This window comes from Mustela putorius, unplaced genomic scaffold (assembly GCF_011764305.1).
Source record: "Mustela putorius furo isolate JIRA1106 unplaced genomic scaffold, ASM1176430v1.1 tig00003836_pilon_pilon_pilon, whole genome shotgun sequence".
Classification (NCBI taxonomy): domain Eukaryota; kingdom Metazoa; phylum Chordata; class Mammalia; order Carnivora; family Mustelidae; genus Mustela; species Mustela putorius.
In genome coordinates, this window is record NW_025421989.1 from 17,653,821 (window position 1) to 17,674,803 (window position 20,983).

General features: G+C 40.8%; 1 protein-coding gene across 2 annotated transcripts in view; it reads left to right on the plus strand.

The window, feature by feature from the left end:
* PHEX (phosphate regulating endopeptidase homolog X-linked) overlaps positions 1–20,983 on the plus strand; it is a 201,893-nt gene that overhangs the window by 135,834 nt on the left and 45,076 nt on the right. For both annotated transcript variants that reach the window (XM_013064900.2, XM_004769183.3), the window contains exons 14-15: positions 4,694–4,797; positions 14,456–14,514. In XM_013064900.2, the coding sequence (XP_012920354.1) occupies positions 4,694–4,797; positions 14,456–14,514 (163 nt within the window). The remainder of the gene's footprint in view (positions 1–4,693; positions 4,798–14,455; positions 14,515–20,983) is intronic.

Here is a 20,983-nt window from a genome sequence, read left to right on the forward strand (position 1 = left end):
ACAGAGAGTGCTACTGCCACTGTCCAAGTGTGAGGTGAGATTTAGGTGACATGCTCCAGAGAAACAGGTTGCTAAAATATTGAAGTAATTCTGTACAATAAGTAAGGAAACAAAATCAAACATGGTCCTAAGTTTGACCAAGTCATCTCTGGCCATGGCCCAGAAGAGCCAAGAGTGGGCACTGGAGGGGAGTGCCCTGGTGCTTACCAGCCTTCCAGCCAGTCTCCGGTAACTCCCACATGCTGGCCTCCATCTTGTTTGTTCCCTCCCCAAGAGCAGACCAAGTCGTCCCCTGTCCCCCAGTGGTGGTTACGGGGTACCTGGTTCCTTGGTAGTGTGCTAGCTGGCACTCCTCAGAGTTACCCTTAGGTGGCTGCTTGTGGGAACTGCGTCATCCACAGTGTAGCATCTATGTAAGTTGTTAAACAGTTTGGATATCGTCTCTGTGTAGGTATGTATGTATGTACACACACAGAGTACTTAAGGACAAAGCTGTCTAAATGCAGCAATTCTGAATATTACATTGCTATAAATTAGGGAAAACATAAGTACAAAATCTGAATTCCATCAAGTTTTTAGAAAATTCTGTGAGTGCCTAACAAAATCCTTCTTATGGACACTCAGATATATCTCTTGAGTATCTTTAAATGGTTTTAACTTAAAAAGTATTCTAGAATCTCTTTCTCCTGTTGGCTCACGTAGTATCTTATCAACATGTACTTATTCTACTGAGAAGCTACAAGCATTTTCTTGTTCTGCCCTTACTACACGTTCCTCACCTTTGAGGGGTCGTAAAAGCTTTATCCCTTTATACCTTTAGTCTGTGACACTTGGTACTTCATATGCTGGATAGGATTTCCAGGAGGAGAAATTCAGATTCCCCTGAATTTTAGGATCTTGACAACTATTCCTAGGATATGACAACAAGAGCCCCAATGAGTTTCCCAGAGATCACCCAGTTGATAAGTCAGGAGATGTAAGTGATTGAAAGTCATTATCAACTTGACCTACATTTTCACCAGTAATGGGTAGGACAAGAGGCTTTCAAGCCAATTATGGTCTGTTTCAGGGTTTAAGCATTTTTTTTTTGAAGATTACAGGTGGTTTTCAAATATTCATGTGCATTTGTTCTTGTTGCTGTCTCCACAAGTGGAATTTTCCCAGTGGTAGCTGGGTTTCATGGTTGTTTCTCCTTTTGTTCAAGGGCCTGTTGAAATATTTACACTTATCAAAGTATTATCACATGGTGGAAAATTTGGGAAATAGAGAAAAGGCATGAAAAAGCACCCATAATGGTACTAGAACATAATAATACATACTTCTATTTCACCATGGTTATCTTGCCTTTCTGTTTTTATATTGCTGAAATTGACACATACATAATTTTGTCTATTGACCTTTACCATTAACCCGTTGTTTTGGTCTTGACTTCCCTAGACAAATTAGCATTATTTTAACAGCTGTATGATAAGTAAACTGCCATCACTTATTTAGTCACTGCTTCTTCTCCCACCCTTAAACCCATTGAGCCACCCACCCTGTACTGTTTTTGTCTAATCACGGTTTTCCTTATAAGGATTAATGAAAGGAACACTGCAGTTAGGAAACTCATGATTTGAACTGTATGGCTTTGCCAAGTTCCATAATCTCCTCAGCTCTTTTCCCCATCTATTATTTGGGAATAACAGGGGCTAGTCCTTCCCTACCCACAAACACTTAACCGGTATCACAGGAAGAAGTAAAATTTTGTCCCCTATTACCCATGATTTCCACTAAATAAATGGAATAGATCAATTAAATTAGGCTGAGAAATAGCATATATTCTGTTTAATAATTAAAATAACCTTAAAATTGCCCTTCTAAACATAGATATGCCATTGGCTAATTGTAATTACTTGCCTCTGAGTTTTGCTCCCCATGATTATTTTAAAGGCAATGGTAGGATCTTATTTATTTTAAAGTATATTTTTACTTGGTACTCTTCTTTTTAAGGAAATTTTTGGATGGTATTCCATTTAATACCAATAGAACTACCTGCATATCAAGGTTTCTGGTTTTTTTTTTTTTTCAAATTGAACAGGAAAGTATCACAATTAGCAAACTCTTCCAAAAGTAACAACTGACCCCACTGATATTACCAAAAAGAAAAGTTAATATTTATAAAGGTAATTCCTTTGAGAGAATTTCCCAGAAAGTGTTGTGAACCCAAGAGTGAATCTGAATTTTTCATCAGTTGCACTCATATTCTGAAGGATCTGTCAGAGCTGTCTTGGGAACAAAAGCTAAAAAAAAATGCTAAGGGTTGAACAGTGGACACATCTTTTAACTATATGACCCAGGAATGCATTAGGATGTTGGTTAAGGCTGCTTGCTAAAACAAGGAGCTTACTCTCTTTCTTCTGAGGTTGACTATAAACTTCTATTTTTTTTAAAAGATTTTATTTATTTATTTGACAGAGAGAGATCACAAGTAGGCAGAGAGGCAGGCAGAGAGAGAGAGAGGAGGAAGTAGGCTCCCTGCGGAGCAGAGAGCCCAATGCGGGACTCAATCCCAGGACCCTGAGATCATGACCTGAGCCGAAGGCAGCGGCTTAACCCACTGAGCCACCCAGGCGCCCCTAAACTTCTATTTTTAAATACAGTCAATTATAGGATTTTATTTTGAAGCATTTCAAACATTGGAAGAGTTTGTAAAGTCCTATTTGGAACACCTCTAACAAATACTAAACATTGTTGTATTAGCTTTATAATGCACATAGACATTTGAAATGAGCAAGATACATCGGATATTCTTTTTGTAATCCACCTTGGTCTAGTAATGTCCTTTCTTCCTGCCTACCTCCTTCCCTAAATATAAATGTTATCTGGAATTCAGTGTTTATTATTTCCATGTATTTCCTTATGCTTTTGCTATATGGGTATGTGTCCATAAACAACATACAGTATCATTTTACATGATTTAAAACTTTAAATTCTCTCATACATACAGTTTGCCTTATTCACTCAGCATTGCTTTTGAGATTATCTCATATTCATGCATATATACCATTCTTTAAACTGCTGTATTATTTTCCACTATGAAACTATACCTCAAATTATTTATTAGCCACTCCGCTAAGAGGCTTGAAGGAGGGACAACTTAAAGTCCTGTCTTTATAGCTGGTTGGTCAGGTAGAACACCAAAGATGCCAGGAATCGATATTTGCATTCTTGCCTTTCTCCCTGTGCCTTTAGTTATTTTGCTCCTTCCTTTACATTTTGGCCTGACCTCTGGAAAGAGCAAGATGAATCATTAACAAAAGTTACTCCACAGATATAATGAGTATCCTTCGTATGTTAGGGAAGAGATGAACGTGAGCCAGATGTTGGCCAGCATATAGATGACTGTCAAATCTATAGCCATCAAGTTGCTATGCATGTATTCATATTTATAATGTAATGCTTGTGGATTTCACATACATGTATTTGCTATATTTTAATTTTTTCCTTATAGAAGAGTATGGTTTAAATTTATTAAAAACTTACAACTAGTAAGACTTTGGTTACTCTTGGTTATTTGCTTATTCAAACATGTATTTTAATTTTATTTGCCACAGTAGTATATATTTTTAGAGATTTCTATTTATTTATTTATTTATTTGAGAGAGAGATAGCACAGAGGGAGAGTGAGAGGGGGAAGCAGACTCTGTGCTGAGCAGAGAGCCCTGATGTGGGGCTCGATCCCAGGACCCTGAGATCATGACTTGAGCCCAAGGTAGATGCTTAATTGACTGAGCCACCCAGGTATATTCAAACCAAATAATTAGCCATCACTACATCCCATTGCTTTTACTGTTATGCAGATACTATTTGCAATATTTAGGTTAAGTACTGCTTGTTTTGTAGATAGAATGCCTAGAGAATTCCAGCTGTTTACCATTCTCCTTCCAAAAAAAGAAAAGTAACTCAGGAGTCATTTATGTCTGTCTCCCTATTTTAATACACAAATTGTTGTGATGCATCAAGTTTCTGTTTTTCTATGCAAGCTGTAATCTATGATTTGCCTCTGTAGTTTCATTAATTTTTAGAGACCAGAGAATTTTTTGAGTGGTAAGAGACAAATTCTGTTAATAATGAAATGATTCCATTGACTCCATTGTGCTTAGTGGGAGAAATAAATCTCCGAACCACTTGCATTGTTTCCCTTCATGAACAAATGCTGATTACAGTAAATTGGATCTTAACATTTGACTAAATCATCATCTATAAGCTAAATGAGGTTTCAGCTGACTAAATTGAATGTTATTAGAAGAACCTATGTGACAAATAAATAAAGAACACATTTCAGAAAAGATCAAGGACTTGTGTGAGCCAAGAAATTTTAAACCTAAGAGGATATGTCCTATAAAGGTTAAAGTAGATTTTTCAATTATAAAGCAAATGAAATGCATCATAAATTACTGCAACATCTCTTGTTGTTTACCATGATCCAGAAATAATCATATCAATTTGGGGACTTTTTCTTGTAAAAGAAAATCACGGAGATTAAATTCCATGGCACTGTGGATACTGGGTTAACTGGTGATGGCTGAGAGGTGTCCGGAGGAGTGTAGCTTCTCTGTTGGTTGCTCGTTTGTGTGCTGAAGACTTTGTTCAGACTTTGTTTCTTTTATCTGCACTTAGAACAATGATGGTTGTGGTTTGTTTTATTCAGATCAAGTTTTCAGAATTCGACTATTTTGGCAATGTCCTGCAAACCCGCAAGTACTTAGCACAGTCTGATTTCTTCTGGCTGCGAAAAGCGGTTCCAAAAACAGAGTGAGTAAAAACAAACAAACAAACAAAAAAACCAAACCAAAACAAAACAAAAAGAACAAACCAAGGGGTGCCTGGGTGGCTCAGTGGGTTAAAGCCTCTGTCTTTGGCTCGGGTCACGATCCCAGCATCCTGGGATCGAGCCCTGCATCGGGCTCTCTGCTCAGCAGGGAGTCTGCTTCCTCCTCTCTTTCTGCCGGCTTCTCTGCCTACTTGTGATCTCTGTCTGTCAAATAAATAAAATCTTTAAAAAAACAAAACAAATAAACAACAACAACAACAAACAAACCAAGCCAAACCAAACCAAACCAACCAACCAAACAAACAAAAAAAAACATAAAAACCCGAAAAGGAAAGAAATAAGTATGCTGGTGGGTCAACCTGGGTAATCCCCCCTGGTCAAAGTAGCCGGCTGGCAGGTTACCTTGGTTCGGCCAAAGCATGTTAGGTTTTGATAACTCTTATTTCTGATATGATATGAATCACTTCTCCGTTCTGATGATGGTTGCCCCACTCCTAGTACCAAAACGATGTAAGAGGGCTTATTAGGATACAGATGTTTAAGTCATTTCTCGATGTAGGTATGAATATATGTATATAGAAAACAAGTTTGCCTAGAATTTCACACTCAAGTAGAAACTTGCAAAGATCTTAAAAAAGAACAAATGCTTAAAAAATACAGTATAGTTACAAATGTAGAAGTAGTTATATAATTACGAAGTAACTAGGAGATTTTTATCAAAGTAATAAGTGTCAGAGAATGGCTGGCTGTATTATTTTTCTCCAGTATAAGTTAGGATTTACCCTCTTTCTTCCCAGCTGCCTGTCAGGGACTGTCTCCCTAGGTAAGACATCTTCCCGAGGAACTTTCTGGAACGGGGGCAGTCATGATGTCCTTCCCTAGCAAAATATGTATGATGAAGATAACTGATAGCAGCTAAAATTATTATGTTCACAGTGTGCTAGGAAGTACTTTACCTGTTCTAACTAATTGTATCCTCTCTTCATTTCTGTGAGGCATGGGTACTATTAATAAATAACACCATCCCCACTTAACAAATGAATAAGAGGCTTACAGTTGAGAAATCCTTCAGCTCAGGTTTAGATTACTTTTTCAAAAATTTGATTACTTGACAATATACTTGACAGAGTGTTACGTGTGAGGTTTAGATTTCTGTTTGTTCATTTTGGGTATTGTACTTTGCAATTTCAGAATTTCCCTTTGATTGTTTTTTAGTTTCTGTTTCTCTTCCCCTCTCTTCTTTCTATTCCTTCCTTCCTTCCCTTCATCCTTTCCTTTCCTTCCGCTCTTTCTCTTCCTCTTTCTCCCCTTCGCTCCCCTCCTCAGCCCTCCCCTCCTCTTCTCTTCTCTTTCTGGAGGCTCCATACTCAGCATGGAGCCCAACATGGTGCTTGAACTCACGACCCTGCCGATGCTTAACTGATTCAGCCACCCACGTGCCCCATGATTTTCTACTGGTTGAGTCATTTTCGTTCTATTTACCATTGATTCTTGGAATATAGTTTAATTCTTTGGACTTATTTATAATGGCTGCTTTCAGATCTTTGCTAAATCTAATACCTGGCTTTGCTCTGTCAGTTTTTATTGACTTTTTTTTTTCCTAACACTTTTCTCTCTTTGCATAGCATAATTTTTTTGTTGTTGAAAATGACATTTCAGATAATATATGGTAACAACTGTGGATTCTGATTTATTTTTCTGGGGCTTTTTAAAAAGTAACTTTTAGGAGTGCCTGGGTGGCTCAGGTCATGGTCCCGGGGTCCTGGGATCGAGCCCCACATTGGGCTCCCTGCTTAGTGGAGAGTCTGCTTCTCCCTCTTCCTCTGCCTGCCACTGTGTCTACCTGTGCTCTCTCTCTCTGTCAAATAAATAAATAGAATCTTAAAAAAAAGTAACTTTTAGACGGCAGAATCTATCTCCCCCATAGTATGCAGCCGTGGATGTCTCTGCTCATTTTTAAAATTCTTATTTTTTTTTATTTTTTAGTTTCTCTTACTTGAGGTTTCCCTGTGCATAGCTTAGCGCTCAGCCAGGGATTGGGGCAGACCTTGTGCTCAGACACCTTGAGTCTGTAGGGCTTCTGCTCTCTGCCTGTTGATCTGTTCGGGGGCTGCAACTACCTTTCTCCATCAGCCTCAAAGTCTGCTTGCCACTGGGCTCTCTCGTCTCCCCTGTGTACGTGCCTAGTGTCCCAGTCAGCCGTGGGTACAGAGTGAGCTGATCTCACCTTCTGTGACTCTTTCATTTTCAAGATCTCCCTTTTAAATTTTTGGCTTGTCTGACCATCTTCCCAGTGGGAACTGTAATTTCAGGCTCGTGGAGCTGTGGGTATTCCTTTTTGTTTTCCACCAAGGTTGCCACTTTTAGCTGACAAAGCTGAAGGTTTTCACCTCCACTCCCAATCAAGTCCACCCCCTGTGGCAGCGAAGCTGCTGGTTTTCCAGCCAGCCCCACCTTTTATTTTTTTAAGATTTAATTAATTTCTTTGGCAGAGAAGGCATGGGGAGAGAGAACACAAGCAGGGACAGAGGGAGAGGGGGAAGCAAGCTCCCTGCTGAGCAGGGAGCCCGATGTGGGGTTCAATCCCAGGACTCCAGGGTCATGACCTGAGCCAAGGCAGACACTTAACCGACTGAGCCACCCAGGTGCCACTACCTTACCTCTCCTGATAGAAATAAGTTCTCACTGGCCAAGCTGGGAAGGGTGGGAGCAGCCCCTGGCAAGAAGGCCACAGACTTCTATTATATTTACTCCTAAGTTCTAGCAATTTTTCAAAATAAACATTTTTCAGTGTGTTGTTGGCTTTGATGATCAATTCCCAGAGCCCTAAAGTGGTTGTTTGTTGTGATTTTGTCCAGTTTTATTCTTGATTTTTATGGAAAGTATTTGCTGACTTTTTAATATCCTTCTAGCTGGAAACCTGGATCCCATGGCCCACTTTTTTTTTTCTTTTTTTTTAATGGACCACTTTTTAACCTTGGCTGATATTCTGGTCTCCAGACCTTTTATACTCTGGGTCTCTTGTTACTCTCCCTTCCAACTCTCTGCTCTCTTCTAGACTGTAGAAACTCTAGGAAGTGTACCAACCCTTGGTTTAAGCCGTGATTACTGCCTGTTCTTCTTCCCCATGGCTGCCACCTACCAATCCCTGCCCTTTGCCCTTCTAGCCTTCCTACAACACATACCCACAAAGTTAGTTACAATTGTTGGACTTGAAGGAGGGGGCCTACAGCTGAACTATTCCCCTGCCCATCCCTGACTCCAATCAAAGGAACAGAGGAGGCTAGAAGGCTTTCATACATCTCTGGAAATGACAGAAGCTGCATTAAAGCTCTGTGTTCCACTGTCCTTGGTTCTCTCCTGTCATCCCAACATCTCTCCGTCCATCTCTCCTGCTTCATTCCTAACCTCAGTTATTCAATAGACATTTTAGATGTAGGCTTCTAAAAGTAGCGTCTTGAATCTGACAAGTTCAGCAAATGTTTTCCAGTATCCTGATGAGCCATCTACATGTAGTATGGTCGTCACAGATCTCTGTGAATCATCCTGGTTCCTTTTCAGATCTACTTCAGATCAGTTCAAACTCTTCTTGGAATTTGTGGAAAATTCAAGGTATTTTTGTCACCAGTATTTTTCTGAATTTTCAGGCTTTGGGCTTCTCAATATTAGAGATGCTGTCAAAGTAATTCTTTAATTTCAAAATGCGTTTTTCATTTGGCTGTGTAGCAAGGCCCAGGTTGCTAATTGAAAAATCCCTAAATGTGTCCTCTTTAACATCATCCTAAAATACTGATGGACTGTCAGATTCTAATCTAATGGCCTTGACTACTTCTAATATTTTATTTATGCTTTAGAAAAATGCTGGCTGACTTTGTGGACTTAGGTGAACTGTGTGATCTTGGGTAGTTTTCTTCTCTGTTGCAATACCTCTTTCACAAGGACATTAAATTGGTTAATGTTTCTGGAAAATCTATCTAGCAATGAAAATCAGTGCGATAGCACTAACAGTTTTTTTTAAAAAAAAATTTTATTTATTTTAGAGAAAGAGTGAGTGCACGTGCAAGCAGAGGGGAGGGGCAGAGGGAGAGGCAGAGAGAGAGAAATCTCAGGCAGACTCTGCGCAGAGTGAAGTGGCTGATCCAGGGCTCTGTCTCGTGACTCAGAGATCAGGACCTGTTTGGAAACCAAGTCAGATGCTTCACTGACTGCACTACCCAGGCGCCTCTCAGTAGTACTAATTCTTCTTTCCTCAGACCATACGTGTATTTCAGGGAAAGCAACATTAAGAAATTGGAGATCCTCTTTGTGTAGTAAAGTGATAGGAGAGTTAGTTTTTTAAAAGAACTTTTGGGCTGCTCCTTTTCAGGCATCGTAGGAAATTTTAGCTTTGTGATACACATTGGCTTTAATTGACATCTTTTAGTTTTGAAAATTGATGGGTTAATCTAGTGGGGATGATTTGGGAGTAGCTCCACTACACGAGTTTACTTTGAACAGCACGTCATGATTTTATTTCCACAAAGCCCTGAAATACCGTTTTGCTTCTTTGTGGGTATAGGAGATAAATACCCTTTATCTTTCATTCTTGTGGAATTCATTTCAGCTGAACTAATGTGTATTAAGAAGTTTCTAGCACAGTGGGAAATGTCAGCAAGAATGGAATTAATTGGGTGGTCATCCCTGAAGGTGCATATTTAGGGGCTGATTCTCAGAATTGTCACTTCATCAGATTGCTTAAAAATAGAGGATTTAGTCTACTGCTTGGCTTGAATCAGAAGTAATTCTTTCCCTCTAGCGTCCCCTCTCATTGACAGAAATGACTTTAAGTCAGCTTCCCTATTAACTCACTCTCATTTGGCTGTGACCAAACATGTCTGGGTCTTTTTTCTCTATCTTTTCAAACATATGTTAAAAATATGGGGTGCCTGGGTGGCTCAGTCAGCTGAGTGGCTGACTCTTGATTTTGGCTCAGGTCATTGATTTCAGGGTCCTGGGATTGAGCCCTGCATTGGGCTCAGTGCTTAGTAGGGAGCCTGCTTCAAGATTCCGTCTCCCTCTGTCCGACCCCCTGCTCTCTCTCTCTAAAATAAGTAAAAATAAATAACTTTTAAAAATACGTAAAAATACACGAAATGTCTATACAAATTATGGTTTTGCCCATAATTTTTGTTTGCAAAAGCATTATCTATGAAATGGGAAGGATATATTCTATAGGATATTAGAAATAAGGCAATAAATATTCTGTGGTTTTGCCATTCCTGCAACTATCTCTAAGAGTTGATGGGTAAAATGTCAAACTTTAGCCTGATGTGTACATCTCTTTTATATGGTCCGTAGAAATTAGGGTACCAATGTCTTTGTCTTTAGACAATTGTATTTCATTATTATTATTATACCCCTTTTGTGTATTCCATTGTCCAGGATCTTTTCATCCCCATATAGTTTCCCTTTGAAATTTATATGAGGCTTCTTCATACCTTTTCTATCAAATCCTTCCCCAAACACAGAACATCCCAAAGTAGTGGTAAGAAGAATTTGAAGCACTTGAATTTAAAGCTATTTTTTATTCAAGCAGATGTATATATAGCAATACAGTCATTTAAATAGATGTACTGATCTTCTGTTCAGTGCATGCCACTAGACAATAGTCTTAGCCCATAAGGAGCTTAAAATCTTGTTGGGAGATAATTTGCATGAACTCATACACTTTCCAGGCTCAGTCAGTTAGCAAATGGTGACCTTCCCGAGTATAAATGCTAGGGGGTGGTGGGGACTGTGGAGAACCTCATTTAAATTAATTCCAATTCAGTTCTTTAAAAGACGGTCATGTTGGGCAAATTAAACATCTTTATGGGAAAATTCAACCCAGTGGCTACAATGTAATCTATGGACAACCAACTTTTCAATGTTTCATTTATTTACTGCTGTGTAACAAACCACTCTAAGATTTAGAGGCTTAAAACAACAAGATTTCCCTCTCTCTCTCTCTCTCTCTCATCCCGTCTTGTGGCTCTGGCCAGCACTGGGCTCAGCTGGGTGGCTGTTGCTTCCAGTCTTTCATGTAACTGCAGTCAGAGAGTGGCTGGTACTGGTGTCGTGGGGAGGCTGCTTCTCTCACATCTAGTGGCTGATGATGGCTGTTGGCTGGAGCGCCTCCTGTGGCTTCGCGAACTGGGCTTCTTCACAGCATGCTGATTGGGCAAGAAGCATCAAAGGGCAAGTTCCTGAGAAAGAGAAGCGGAAGGGAGCGTGTTTGTACACCAGGGGGGAGGTTGTACTGCCTTTAAATTGCCTAGTTTGGGAAGTCCTGTGGTGTCATTTCCATTGCATTTTATGTTGTAGAACCGAGTCACCAAGGCTAGCCCATAATCCAGAGGAGAGGAATTTAGGCTCCACTTCTTAATGGGAGGAATGTGAAAAAAATTATAAACACATATTAAAACCAGGGTTGGTAGCCTTATATTAGAGAATAGTAAAACTGAATGTATAATAAACTTGGCTATAATGAGGCAGATAGACGCCATATTTAATGGCTGGTTTGGCGTGGGCACTGACCAATGAGAAGAAATACTAGTGCCTGCAAGTGCTAGGATGTACTGGTGCAGCAACTTAATATCAGCTCTGGGTATAATCAAGACTCCAGACATAGCACAGAGATAGCAAGAGCAATGGGAAGTCAGGAGAGGTGAGATCATGTGTATGAAATAGGATGTTTCAGCCACTCCTGCTGAAGCTTTAGAGGCCCCATCGGGCCCCACCTGATCATTTGATTTCTTTGTTTTGTCCACCTTTGTCCATCAGCAGTTAAAAACATTTTTCGTGCAGGGACCCTTATCTTCATGTTTTGCAAGTTGATTGTTGGCTAAAGGAAAGGGGGGGTTGGGAGGGGGAGAAGAGAAGGGATGAGCTCTAGGAATACACATCATCTTTGGTGCATAGTATGCTTCGGACCAGTGTCATCTAGAGGCCAAGTTCAGAGGCACCTGGATTCTCCTGTCTTGACTCAAACTTCAGGCATAGAAATGCTGGGTTCTTTGGGTAATGTGTTAATTTTCTGTTGCTGCTGTAACAAACTAATGCAACATTAGCAGCTCAAAACACACAATAACTCAAAACACAGTTCTGGAGGTCAGAAGTACAGGATGGCTTCGCTGCTTTCTTAGATCCAGGTTTCATGAGGCTGGAATTGAAGTGTCAGTGGGCTGGGCTTGTAGCTGGAGACTCTGGGAAGAATTCAGTTCTGAGCCGAGATGTTGGCACCTCCTCCACCTGGTACTTCTAGAACTGCCATCCCTACTTCCTTGCTGGCTGTCAGTTGGGAGCTGCTGTTCCTTTCTCGAGACTTCTCTCTGGTCCTTGCATGATGGCCCCTACATCTCAGCCAACGACAGCATGTCGGATCCTTTTGACTCTTGGAATCTGATTTCCTCAATTGCATCTCTGGATTCCAGCCAAGGAATAGTCTCAGTTTTTAAGGACTAGTGAGAGATTGGGCCCACCTGGATATCCAGTTCAAAATCTCTCTGTTTTGAACTTTACCCTTAATTATATTTGCAGTGTCCTTTTTGGGATGTAATGTATCCTATTCATAGGATCCAGGGATTAGGACATGAACATCTTTTGGGGAGCCCTAATTCTACCTACTATAGGGAGTGACGTTAGGGCACTGAAGGGGCTTTTGCCTTCACTTACTTCCTCAAGAAAGTAGACCAGTCAGTAGGGTTGTTTGCTAAACACTAGTGCTTATTGAAATACTATTCTTAAACCTGAAGGCAAAGAGTACGCATTTTATGGAAAGGAGTATAGGTTTCAGTTTTGACTAGAGGAGGCACTCGTTTTCTTGATATCCAGGAATGTGTCCAGTAGGATACAATGTTTAAGAGAACTGGTTTGGGGGGGAAAAAAAAACTGGCTTGAACTCAGACCGGACCTTATGCAGTTATGTAATGCTTAAGTCTCACTGTCCTCATCTGTGAGATAGGCCAATAATTTCTATAGTTGCTGTGGGGAAGAAAACCTGAGGAATAGGGCATGCTTAGGGCATTGTGAGTGCTCAGTGAAGGTTTGCTGCCGCTGCTACTACCACTAATAAGAATAACACCATGACCTATTTGTAGACTTCTTTATATGGAGAAGGTATGTGTGGATCAACAAGAATCAACACTTGGATTTCCTACCAGTTTCATATTAGTCTGACATAAATTATTAGCTTGTTGTAATTCTCCTATTAAATATAAACTACTAAAATGATTGTTCCACAAAGGGATTTATATGAGTTTATTTTGAACAATTTAGCTTCAGATAGCTTGGTTTTTATCCTAAAGGAAAGAAACTCACTGGCATCTAAATTAGGGGTCCGCACACTGCAACTTGGAGGCTAAATCTTGCCTGACGCCTGTTTTTGTATGGCCCGTGAACGCAGAGTGATTCTGAGAGATAAATATTTGCAGTCGATTGAAGATAGGAAGCACTAACCTTGAATCCCAATTAAGCAAAAATGTTATTCTGCCCCAGAAGAATTCTATTCTTCTCATAATGGCCTGTCTTTAAAAAAAATTGTACTCAGTTATTACATTTTTAATTTCATCAATATCATTTTGTGGAAGCTTTGCTCCTACGCTAGAGGTACCTATATAACATCTTGGATTCTTGCCTCTTTGCCTGCAAAATGCCTAAATGTTTACCATCTGACTCTTGACAGAAAAAAAACTTGCCAAGCCCTACTAAGTAATGTATGCATTTCAAATGGAATGTAGGCTCTTTATAGCCGGAAAATACTCCCAAGACCTCTTAATGCAGTACCTAAATTTTATAGTTAAAACCACACCCCAGGAAGGTGGGCAGCTATTGCAACACAACCCGGCGACTTAGCGAGAGAGGCAGGATGAGCCCTTAGATCTGGAGCTTACATCTGTGAACTCAGAGGCACCTGGGTGGCTCAGACAGTTGAACATCTGCCTTCAGCTCAGGTCATGATCTCAGGATCCTGGGATCGAGCCCCTCCTCGGGCTCTCCTCTCGGTCAGTGGCAAGTCTGCTTCTCCCTCTCCCTCTGTGATTTCTTTCACTTTCTCTCTCTTTGAAAGAAATAACTAAAAATCTTAAAAAAAAAATCCATGAACTCGCGCCTGGAGCCCACAGACCCTCTGGGCAACATGGTCATGCTTTAGTCATGTCTCTCTATGTGGGTCTCTATGCTGTCATCAGTCTAAAACCTCTAAAGGACAATTCAGAGGTGATGCCTTGTAGAAACTTAGCTGTCCCATGGACCCACTGAGCAGGTCTTACCGAACATCAGCTTGTTGCTCTTTCCATTTCTGGGGAAAGCCTCCTAGATTCTAGAATTTCTCCTGAAAGCTATTTCAGAAGCACCGGTGCTGATGTTTTCCATTACATTAGGAGGAGTGAATAACCAGGCATATGATCATATATTCTCATTGAGCCCTGTTCAATTCAGGACGACATTGTTCACTGCACAGAGCAATAACCCTAAACTGAGGTGAGAAGTTGCCCATACACCCCACTTCCCCAGTGTTCCCTGGTTGTTTGCTAATAAGTCCTGCCACGTCGTGTTCATTCTTGCTGCCCTTCTGCATGGATCATGGTGATTGCCTGGTGGTATTTGCTTCTCTTTCTACAGGTGGTTCACAAATCCAACAACCGTCAACGCCTTCTACAGTGCGTCCACCAACCAGATCCGTGAGTACCCAGCTTCTTGTCTCCTTGTTAACCTGGCACGGAGTGGAAGGAACCCTTCCCTCCCTATGATTTCTTTATTGCCCTCCCCACGTGCCAGATTTTCCCCTCTCCCTTCACCTTATTGAGTCAACAAACAAACAAAAGGCAATAAGTAAAACACAGTGCAGTTGGCCATGAAAAGGAGCAAGCTTCCACTTTCCTTTCAACAGGATCTTAATGATTTTGTCCAAACCATGTGTCTTTTTCTAGGATTTATGGGAAAAACAAGCGGTAGCTGGGTGGATGACAGAACCTGAGGGGATTAGCTATAAAGAAAATTTATAAATAAATTTGTTAGAAATGCAAATTCTTGGGCCCCATCTTAAGTCTATTTAAAAAAAAAAAAAAAACCCTGTGGGGCTCAGAAATCTGTTTTATTTAGGCTTCTAGGTGACTCTGCATAGTTTGAGAACTATTGCCAAGAGGTCTTCCCTGAGGAGGCCCATGTGAGAATGCTCATACCGGTGTCGTTCGTAATAGCAGAAAAAGGGGAGTGACCTCTGTGTCCCTCTGCAGGAACATGGCTCAAGTGTGGCATGTTCACCCAAAGGAATTCCAGGTATCAGTGAATAATGAAGAGCCTAGAGCAACCGGTATTAATGAGAATAAAGTTCATAAATATTGGTTGTATGGGGAAAAGGACAACTGGGGAAAATATATCGAGTATGATACCATATAAAAAAGTTGAAGAGCGTGCAAAAACACTTCTGTATATTGTCTGGAGGTATAGCCTTTTGAGTGAAAGTATGAAGACATTCCTGAGAGCGACAGACATTTGAGTTGAGGTTGGCAGTGACCTGTTGTTGTTGCTCAGGCCCTGGTGCTCTCTCCTCCCTCCTGCCTTTCTCCTGGTCTTCGTCTTTACTCCCTCGTGTGGTGATAACATCTAATCTCACACTTTTAATCTCAGTGCACTTTGTTGAATGTGGGGAATGGACCTTATAAAGACTTGCCGCCCTTGGCCACAGGGCCATCTCCTCCTCACTACGTACCCGCCATAGCCTCCTCACTGGTCTCCCTGCTTCCGTCTGTATTCCCCTTCAAGCTGTTCTAAATCGAATATTGCAGACATTTAAAGATGTTTTACAGTCATCTCAGGTCTCTCCTTTGCTCAGAACCGGTTATCAGCTTCCCTTTGCATTTAGAATAAAAGCCTAACTACCTGTAATGGCCCTCAAGCCTCTTACTGCTGTCTTATGTCACCTTGGTTCCTGCCACGCTGGCCTCCCTCCTGTTTCTAGAACATGAGACTCTTCTCTCATAGCATTTACACAAGAGGCTGTCTGCTTTGGAAAATTCCCCAGGTGATCTGCATGGTTCATGCTCCCATTTCCTTTAAATCTTTGCTTGAATGCCACCTTCTCGGTGAGGGGCCCTGCCTGCCCTCTGTAGGTCCGCCCTGCTGGCCCTCATCCCAACAGGGCTCCCTGGCCAGACAGGACAGCTCTGGTGCTCTGAATGCCAACTCCCAGCAGGCACAGCTCGTTAGAGTCGCCCTTGTGTGGCCACTTTTGGGAATGGCAGTCTCTGAAGGACTGGTCTGAGAACATAATAAATAGAAGGAAACAAGCAGATGGTGGTAATTTTGGATTTCTATGTTAATTTGTATAATCAAATAAGTTGTTAAATATTTTGAATATTTTGAATGTCACTCCTTCCTATAGAAATACTGATTATTATGAAGACTTGCTTTCTTCTCCCTACAGTGTCATTGCCGTCTAATTGACAGTGTGTGTCTGTATATGTGCACCGTGATGATTTCATATAGCTCCAAACTGAGAACTGAGACCCATATGTTACATAGGAGCTAAAGATATTTGAGATTTTACTTTTTTAATTTTATATTATTTTATTTTATTTATTTTTTTTGGAGCGAGAATGAGTGGGGGAGGGAGGGGTAGAGGCAGAGGGAGAGAATCTTAAGCAGGTTCCATGCTTGGCATGGAGCCTGGAGCCTGATGTGGGGTTTGATCTCACAATCCTGAGATCATGACCTGAGCTGAGATCAAGAGTTGGACGCTTAACTGACTGAGCCACCCAGGTGCCCCAGGATATTTAAGATTTTAACTTTTAGCTACTATTTATAATAATAATTATATATTAATTATAATAGTTGGAATAACCTATTATGCAATGTACAATTCTTTAGAGTATCCTTTGCTCTAACCCCCCCTTTTTATTTTATTTGTTTATTTATTTTAAAGATTTTACTTATTTGAGAGTAAGAGAGCTTGAGCAGGGGGTGAGGGCAGAATGGCAGCGAAAAGCAGACTCCCTGCTAAGTAGGGAGCCTAACGCGGGACTCAGTCCCAGGACTGTGAGATCATGACATGAGCCGAAGGCAGATGCTTAACCCACTGAGCCACCCAGCTCCACCCCCAACCCCGCCTTTTTATTTTGAGCTACTTCTAAACTTACTAAAAAGTTACAAAGCCAGAACACAGAGTTTCCGTTTATCTTTTAGTCAACCACCCAAATGTTAACATGTAACTATAGTGCAATGATCAGAACCAGAAAATTAACATTGCTGTAACACCATTAAACTGAAGGCCTTAGTGAAATGTCACTAGTTTTGCCAATTACGTTCTTTTTCTGTTTCAGAATCCTGTCAAGATCCCACATTGCCTTTAGTCATTATTTCTTCTTAGTCTCCTACAGAGTATAATAGTTCTTTAGTCTTTGTCTTTTAGGACTTTGAAACCTTTGAAGAGTACTGGTCAGTTAGTTTGTGGAAGAGCCCTCAGTTTGTGTTTGTCTAGTGTTTTTACATGATCAGAGTGAAGCTAACGCATTTGGGGCACGAATGTTACAGAAGTGATGTTGTGTCATCCTTAGTGAGTCATATTATCAAGTTTATGCTATCTGTGCGTCTTCTTACTGTTGATGCGACGTGACCCTCGATCACCTGGGGAAGGTGGATTCTGCTGGGTTACTCCACCATAAAGCTGCTGTTCCCCCTGATGAAGAGGTGGCAATATGTTGGGAACTATATCTCTGAGACTGCATGTATCCTCTTTCTCACCAATCTTTCCCTCACTGATTTTAGCATCCATTATTAAAACCTGTAAGCAACGAGTGTCCCTGCACTGTTCGCCTAATGGAAATTTCCATTTCTTCCCTTCCGCATTTGTATTGCTGTGAATTCTCTTTTAAGGAAGGGACTGTCCATTCACCCATGGGTATTTATTTTATTCTATGGGTTCTAATCCAATACTCTGAATCTCTGTGTCATTGCTCAAGAGTGTTCAGTTCTGGCCACGAGGAGCTCTCTGGGGTTGCTGCGAGGATCTTGCTTCACAGTGCTCCTCAACTTGCTTATTGGTAATTGAAGCAGATGCCTTCCTAGCTCCTTGAGCTAGTGCGTTCTTTCTGTTTCTGGAGCAGGTGGATAAGTCCTTCTCTTAGCCTGGATCCCAGCTGCCCAGCTTTTCTGTTAGGAGCTTTCAGACTTGACTCAGAACATTTCTTCCAGATGGGGTCCAGAAACCAGCAGGAATCAGACTGGGTCCAGCGGAGAATAAAACCTGACCAGTCAGGGTTCATCTGGGTCCAGAAACTGCCCAAATTTGGACTAGATTATCCATTTTAAAAGATGTTTTATTATGTGATATTTGGTACATGCCAAAGAATATATGTAACATGTTAAAACATATAAATTATATTCCTATGAATCTCCCACCCAACCAAGAACTAGAACATTCCTGATCTCATTGCATCTGTCCATGCTTCTCCCCATCCCATTCATCTTGTTCACTGTAGAGGTAACTACTTTTCTGATATTCATGGTTATCATTTTCTTTTTTTAATGAAATTTAAGCCATTCGTTTATTTTTATAGCATGATAAAATAGTATCATACTGCATGAAGTGTCAAGCCGGTTTGCTTTTTTTAATCTACATGTTATTAAGATTCATCCATGTAGCATGTGGTAGTGGGGTTTTCATTTTCCCTGCTGTATAATATTTCATTGCATGACTGTATCTCAGATTGCTTACTTGTACTACAGACTTTATCTGTTGACAGACCAATATGTTCCCCCACCCCAGGGTTTGGCGCTTGTAAACAGTGTCTCTACTGTGAACATTCTTGTTCATGTCCCCTGAGACGAGTGTTTAGGGTGTATACTAGGAATGAAATTACTGGCCTGTAAAGTGTGCAAATACTCAACTCTACCAGATAACACCAAATGGGTGGCAAAGAGAGTATTTCAAAGTCCAGAAGTGTTTTCATCAACTCTTGTTTTTACCACCTCTTGGCATTGGTAGACTTCATTTTCCCCAATCTAGCGGCATTGAGATAGATTGTTAACAGATTCTTCTCACGCTTATTTTCCAATGTCAGTGAATGCTTACGGCTGCTTTGGGGATTTAAGTATGCCTAATAATATTCTGCCTCTGGGATTCACTCCTGCTCAGCCTTTTTCTTGTCTGGAAGAGCTGATCCTATCACAGGTTTACTGAAGAAACAGCCCTTTCGGGGTAACCCATTGGTTTCTGGAAAGCTCAGGAACAGAGGGCTTTGAAATGAACAATTTGAAGCAGTGTTTTAATTAAGAGATTCAAGCTGTTTCTATTTTCCTAATGACCAGTGCTTGCTCTCATTGTAAATTACATTCCCAGGCAAGATGACAAGGAATCCTTTGGGTGACTTTCTCTCTCTCTCTCTTCTGATTTTCTGGACTACAAATTAAGACAGGTGGAGCTCCTTTTGAGACATTTCCCCACTGGGTTTGTTAGGACTCCCCCCACGACCCCTGCCCAAACCCCCAACTGTCTTCTTTTTCCTTCACTGAAGAAGTGAAAAATTAAGGTGATTTTCTGAAATGAACATCTTTATTGATTAGGAGCTGATTCTGACAGCATGTGGCCATCTGTTTAATTGGGTTTCACATCTAAGACGTAACTATACTTAGTAACATGATTTATGAGAATTTTATTCGGTCTCCGTTATCATTTTCTGATTTATGCCACTTAAGTCCACTTCTGCTCGCTATAGAGACTCAAGTAGAAAACACAAAAGCCTATAGGTTTTTGGTTTGTTCTGCTTTTGTTTGTTCTTTGTTTGCAAATTCCTGCCTTTGTCTGAAACCCTATGACTTGTGGCCATATTTCAGTGTTAGAATTTTGCAGCATGGGCATGCTTCTTATTTTTCTACCCTCGTCAAGCTGGGGAGCAGTGTCTTCAGACAGAGTGCCGTGTAACATAATAATGAGTACAGTCTGCTATAGGAGGAGTTACGAGAAGAGCTGTCGCAGAATTTAATTATATTTGAACTGATATGGTGGTTAAAGAGGACAACCAGGAGGCTGGGTTAGTGTTGCCTGAACTTGGCCTTTCCTAACTTTGTGATACCTGCACAACTGGTCTTCCTGTTGGTATCTCCTATTACCCAGAAATTCCATCTTCATAAAATAAGTCCGTTGTTATGCCCATCAAAACACACGAACATTGACTGTTCATAGGAGCTTTATTCATAACAGCAAAAACCTGGAGAGAACCTCATATCCACAAGTAGAATTGGTAGATAAATCATGGTATATTCGTATAAGTGACTATTACACAGCAATGAAGAACAAACCGCTCCATGCTGCAGTATGGGAGAAGGCCACTGCCTCAGTGCTCAGTGACACACTGCATGCTTCCGGCCATCTAAGGTTCAGGAGGAGGCAAAAGGATCTAAGTGATGGAATTGGAAACAATGGCTACCTTTGCTGGGGGTATTGACTGTGAGGGGCCACAGGGATCATTTTCCCAATATGGGAGGTGGTTGCACTGGGTATAAAGTCTCATCGTGTTCCACCATTAAAATTTGTGCCATTACTATGTGCATATCATACATCAACAATAACACTGTCTCACACACCCCCCATAAAATGTTTTATAACAGCATATAACATGCATACACATTTTTGGGCTTGTAACAGTTTACGTTAGGCCAGGCATCCAGAGGAAGAGATCAGGGATTGTCAAACTTTTCCTGTAAAGGGCCAAATAGTAAATGTTTTTGGCTTTGCAGGCCATCCATTCTCTGCTGTCAGTTCTCACCTCTGCTGCTGCAACCATAGAGTGTTCATAAACAAATGGTCACGGCTGTGTTTTTAGTAAAACTACATGGGCTCTAGTTGGCCAACCCCTGGTAGAGAGCACTGCAAGTGGATGGGACCCAGGGAGACTTGAAGAGTACTCTGACGCAGCTTACACACTAATTCGGATCCAATCATGTCGTGGCACCAAGGGCAGTAGAGAGCACAGCTCATATTTGGCTTTCATTTCTGCTGACATGGACTGGTCTTTAGAATAAAGTTCATTTCATGTATTCAGTCTCAATGTGTATCTATAAAATGCTTCATTTCAGTATTGGTTTTTCTCATCCTATGTCTTAAATCATATTAAAGAATTATTGCAAGCAAATAAAACCTTGGCTTGAAAA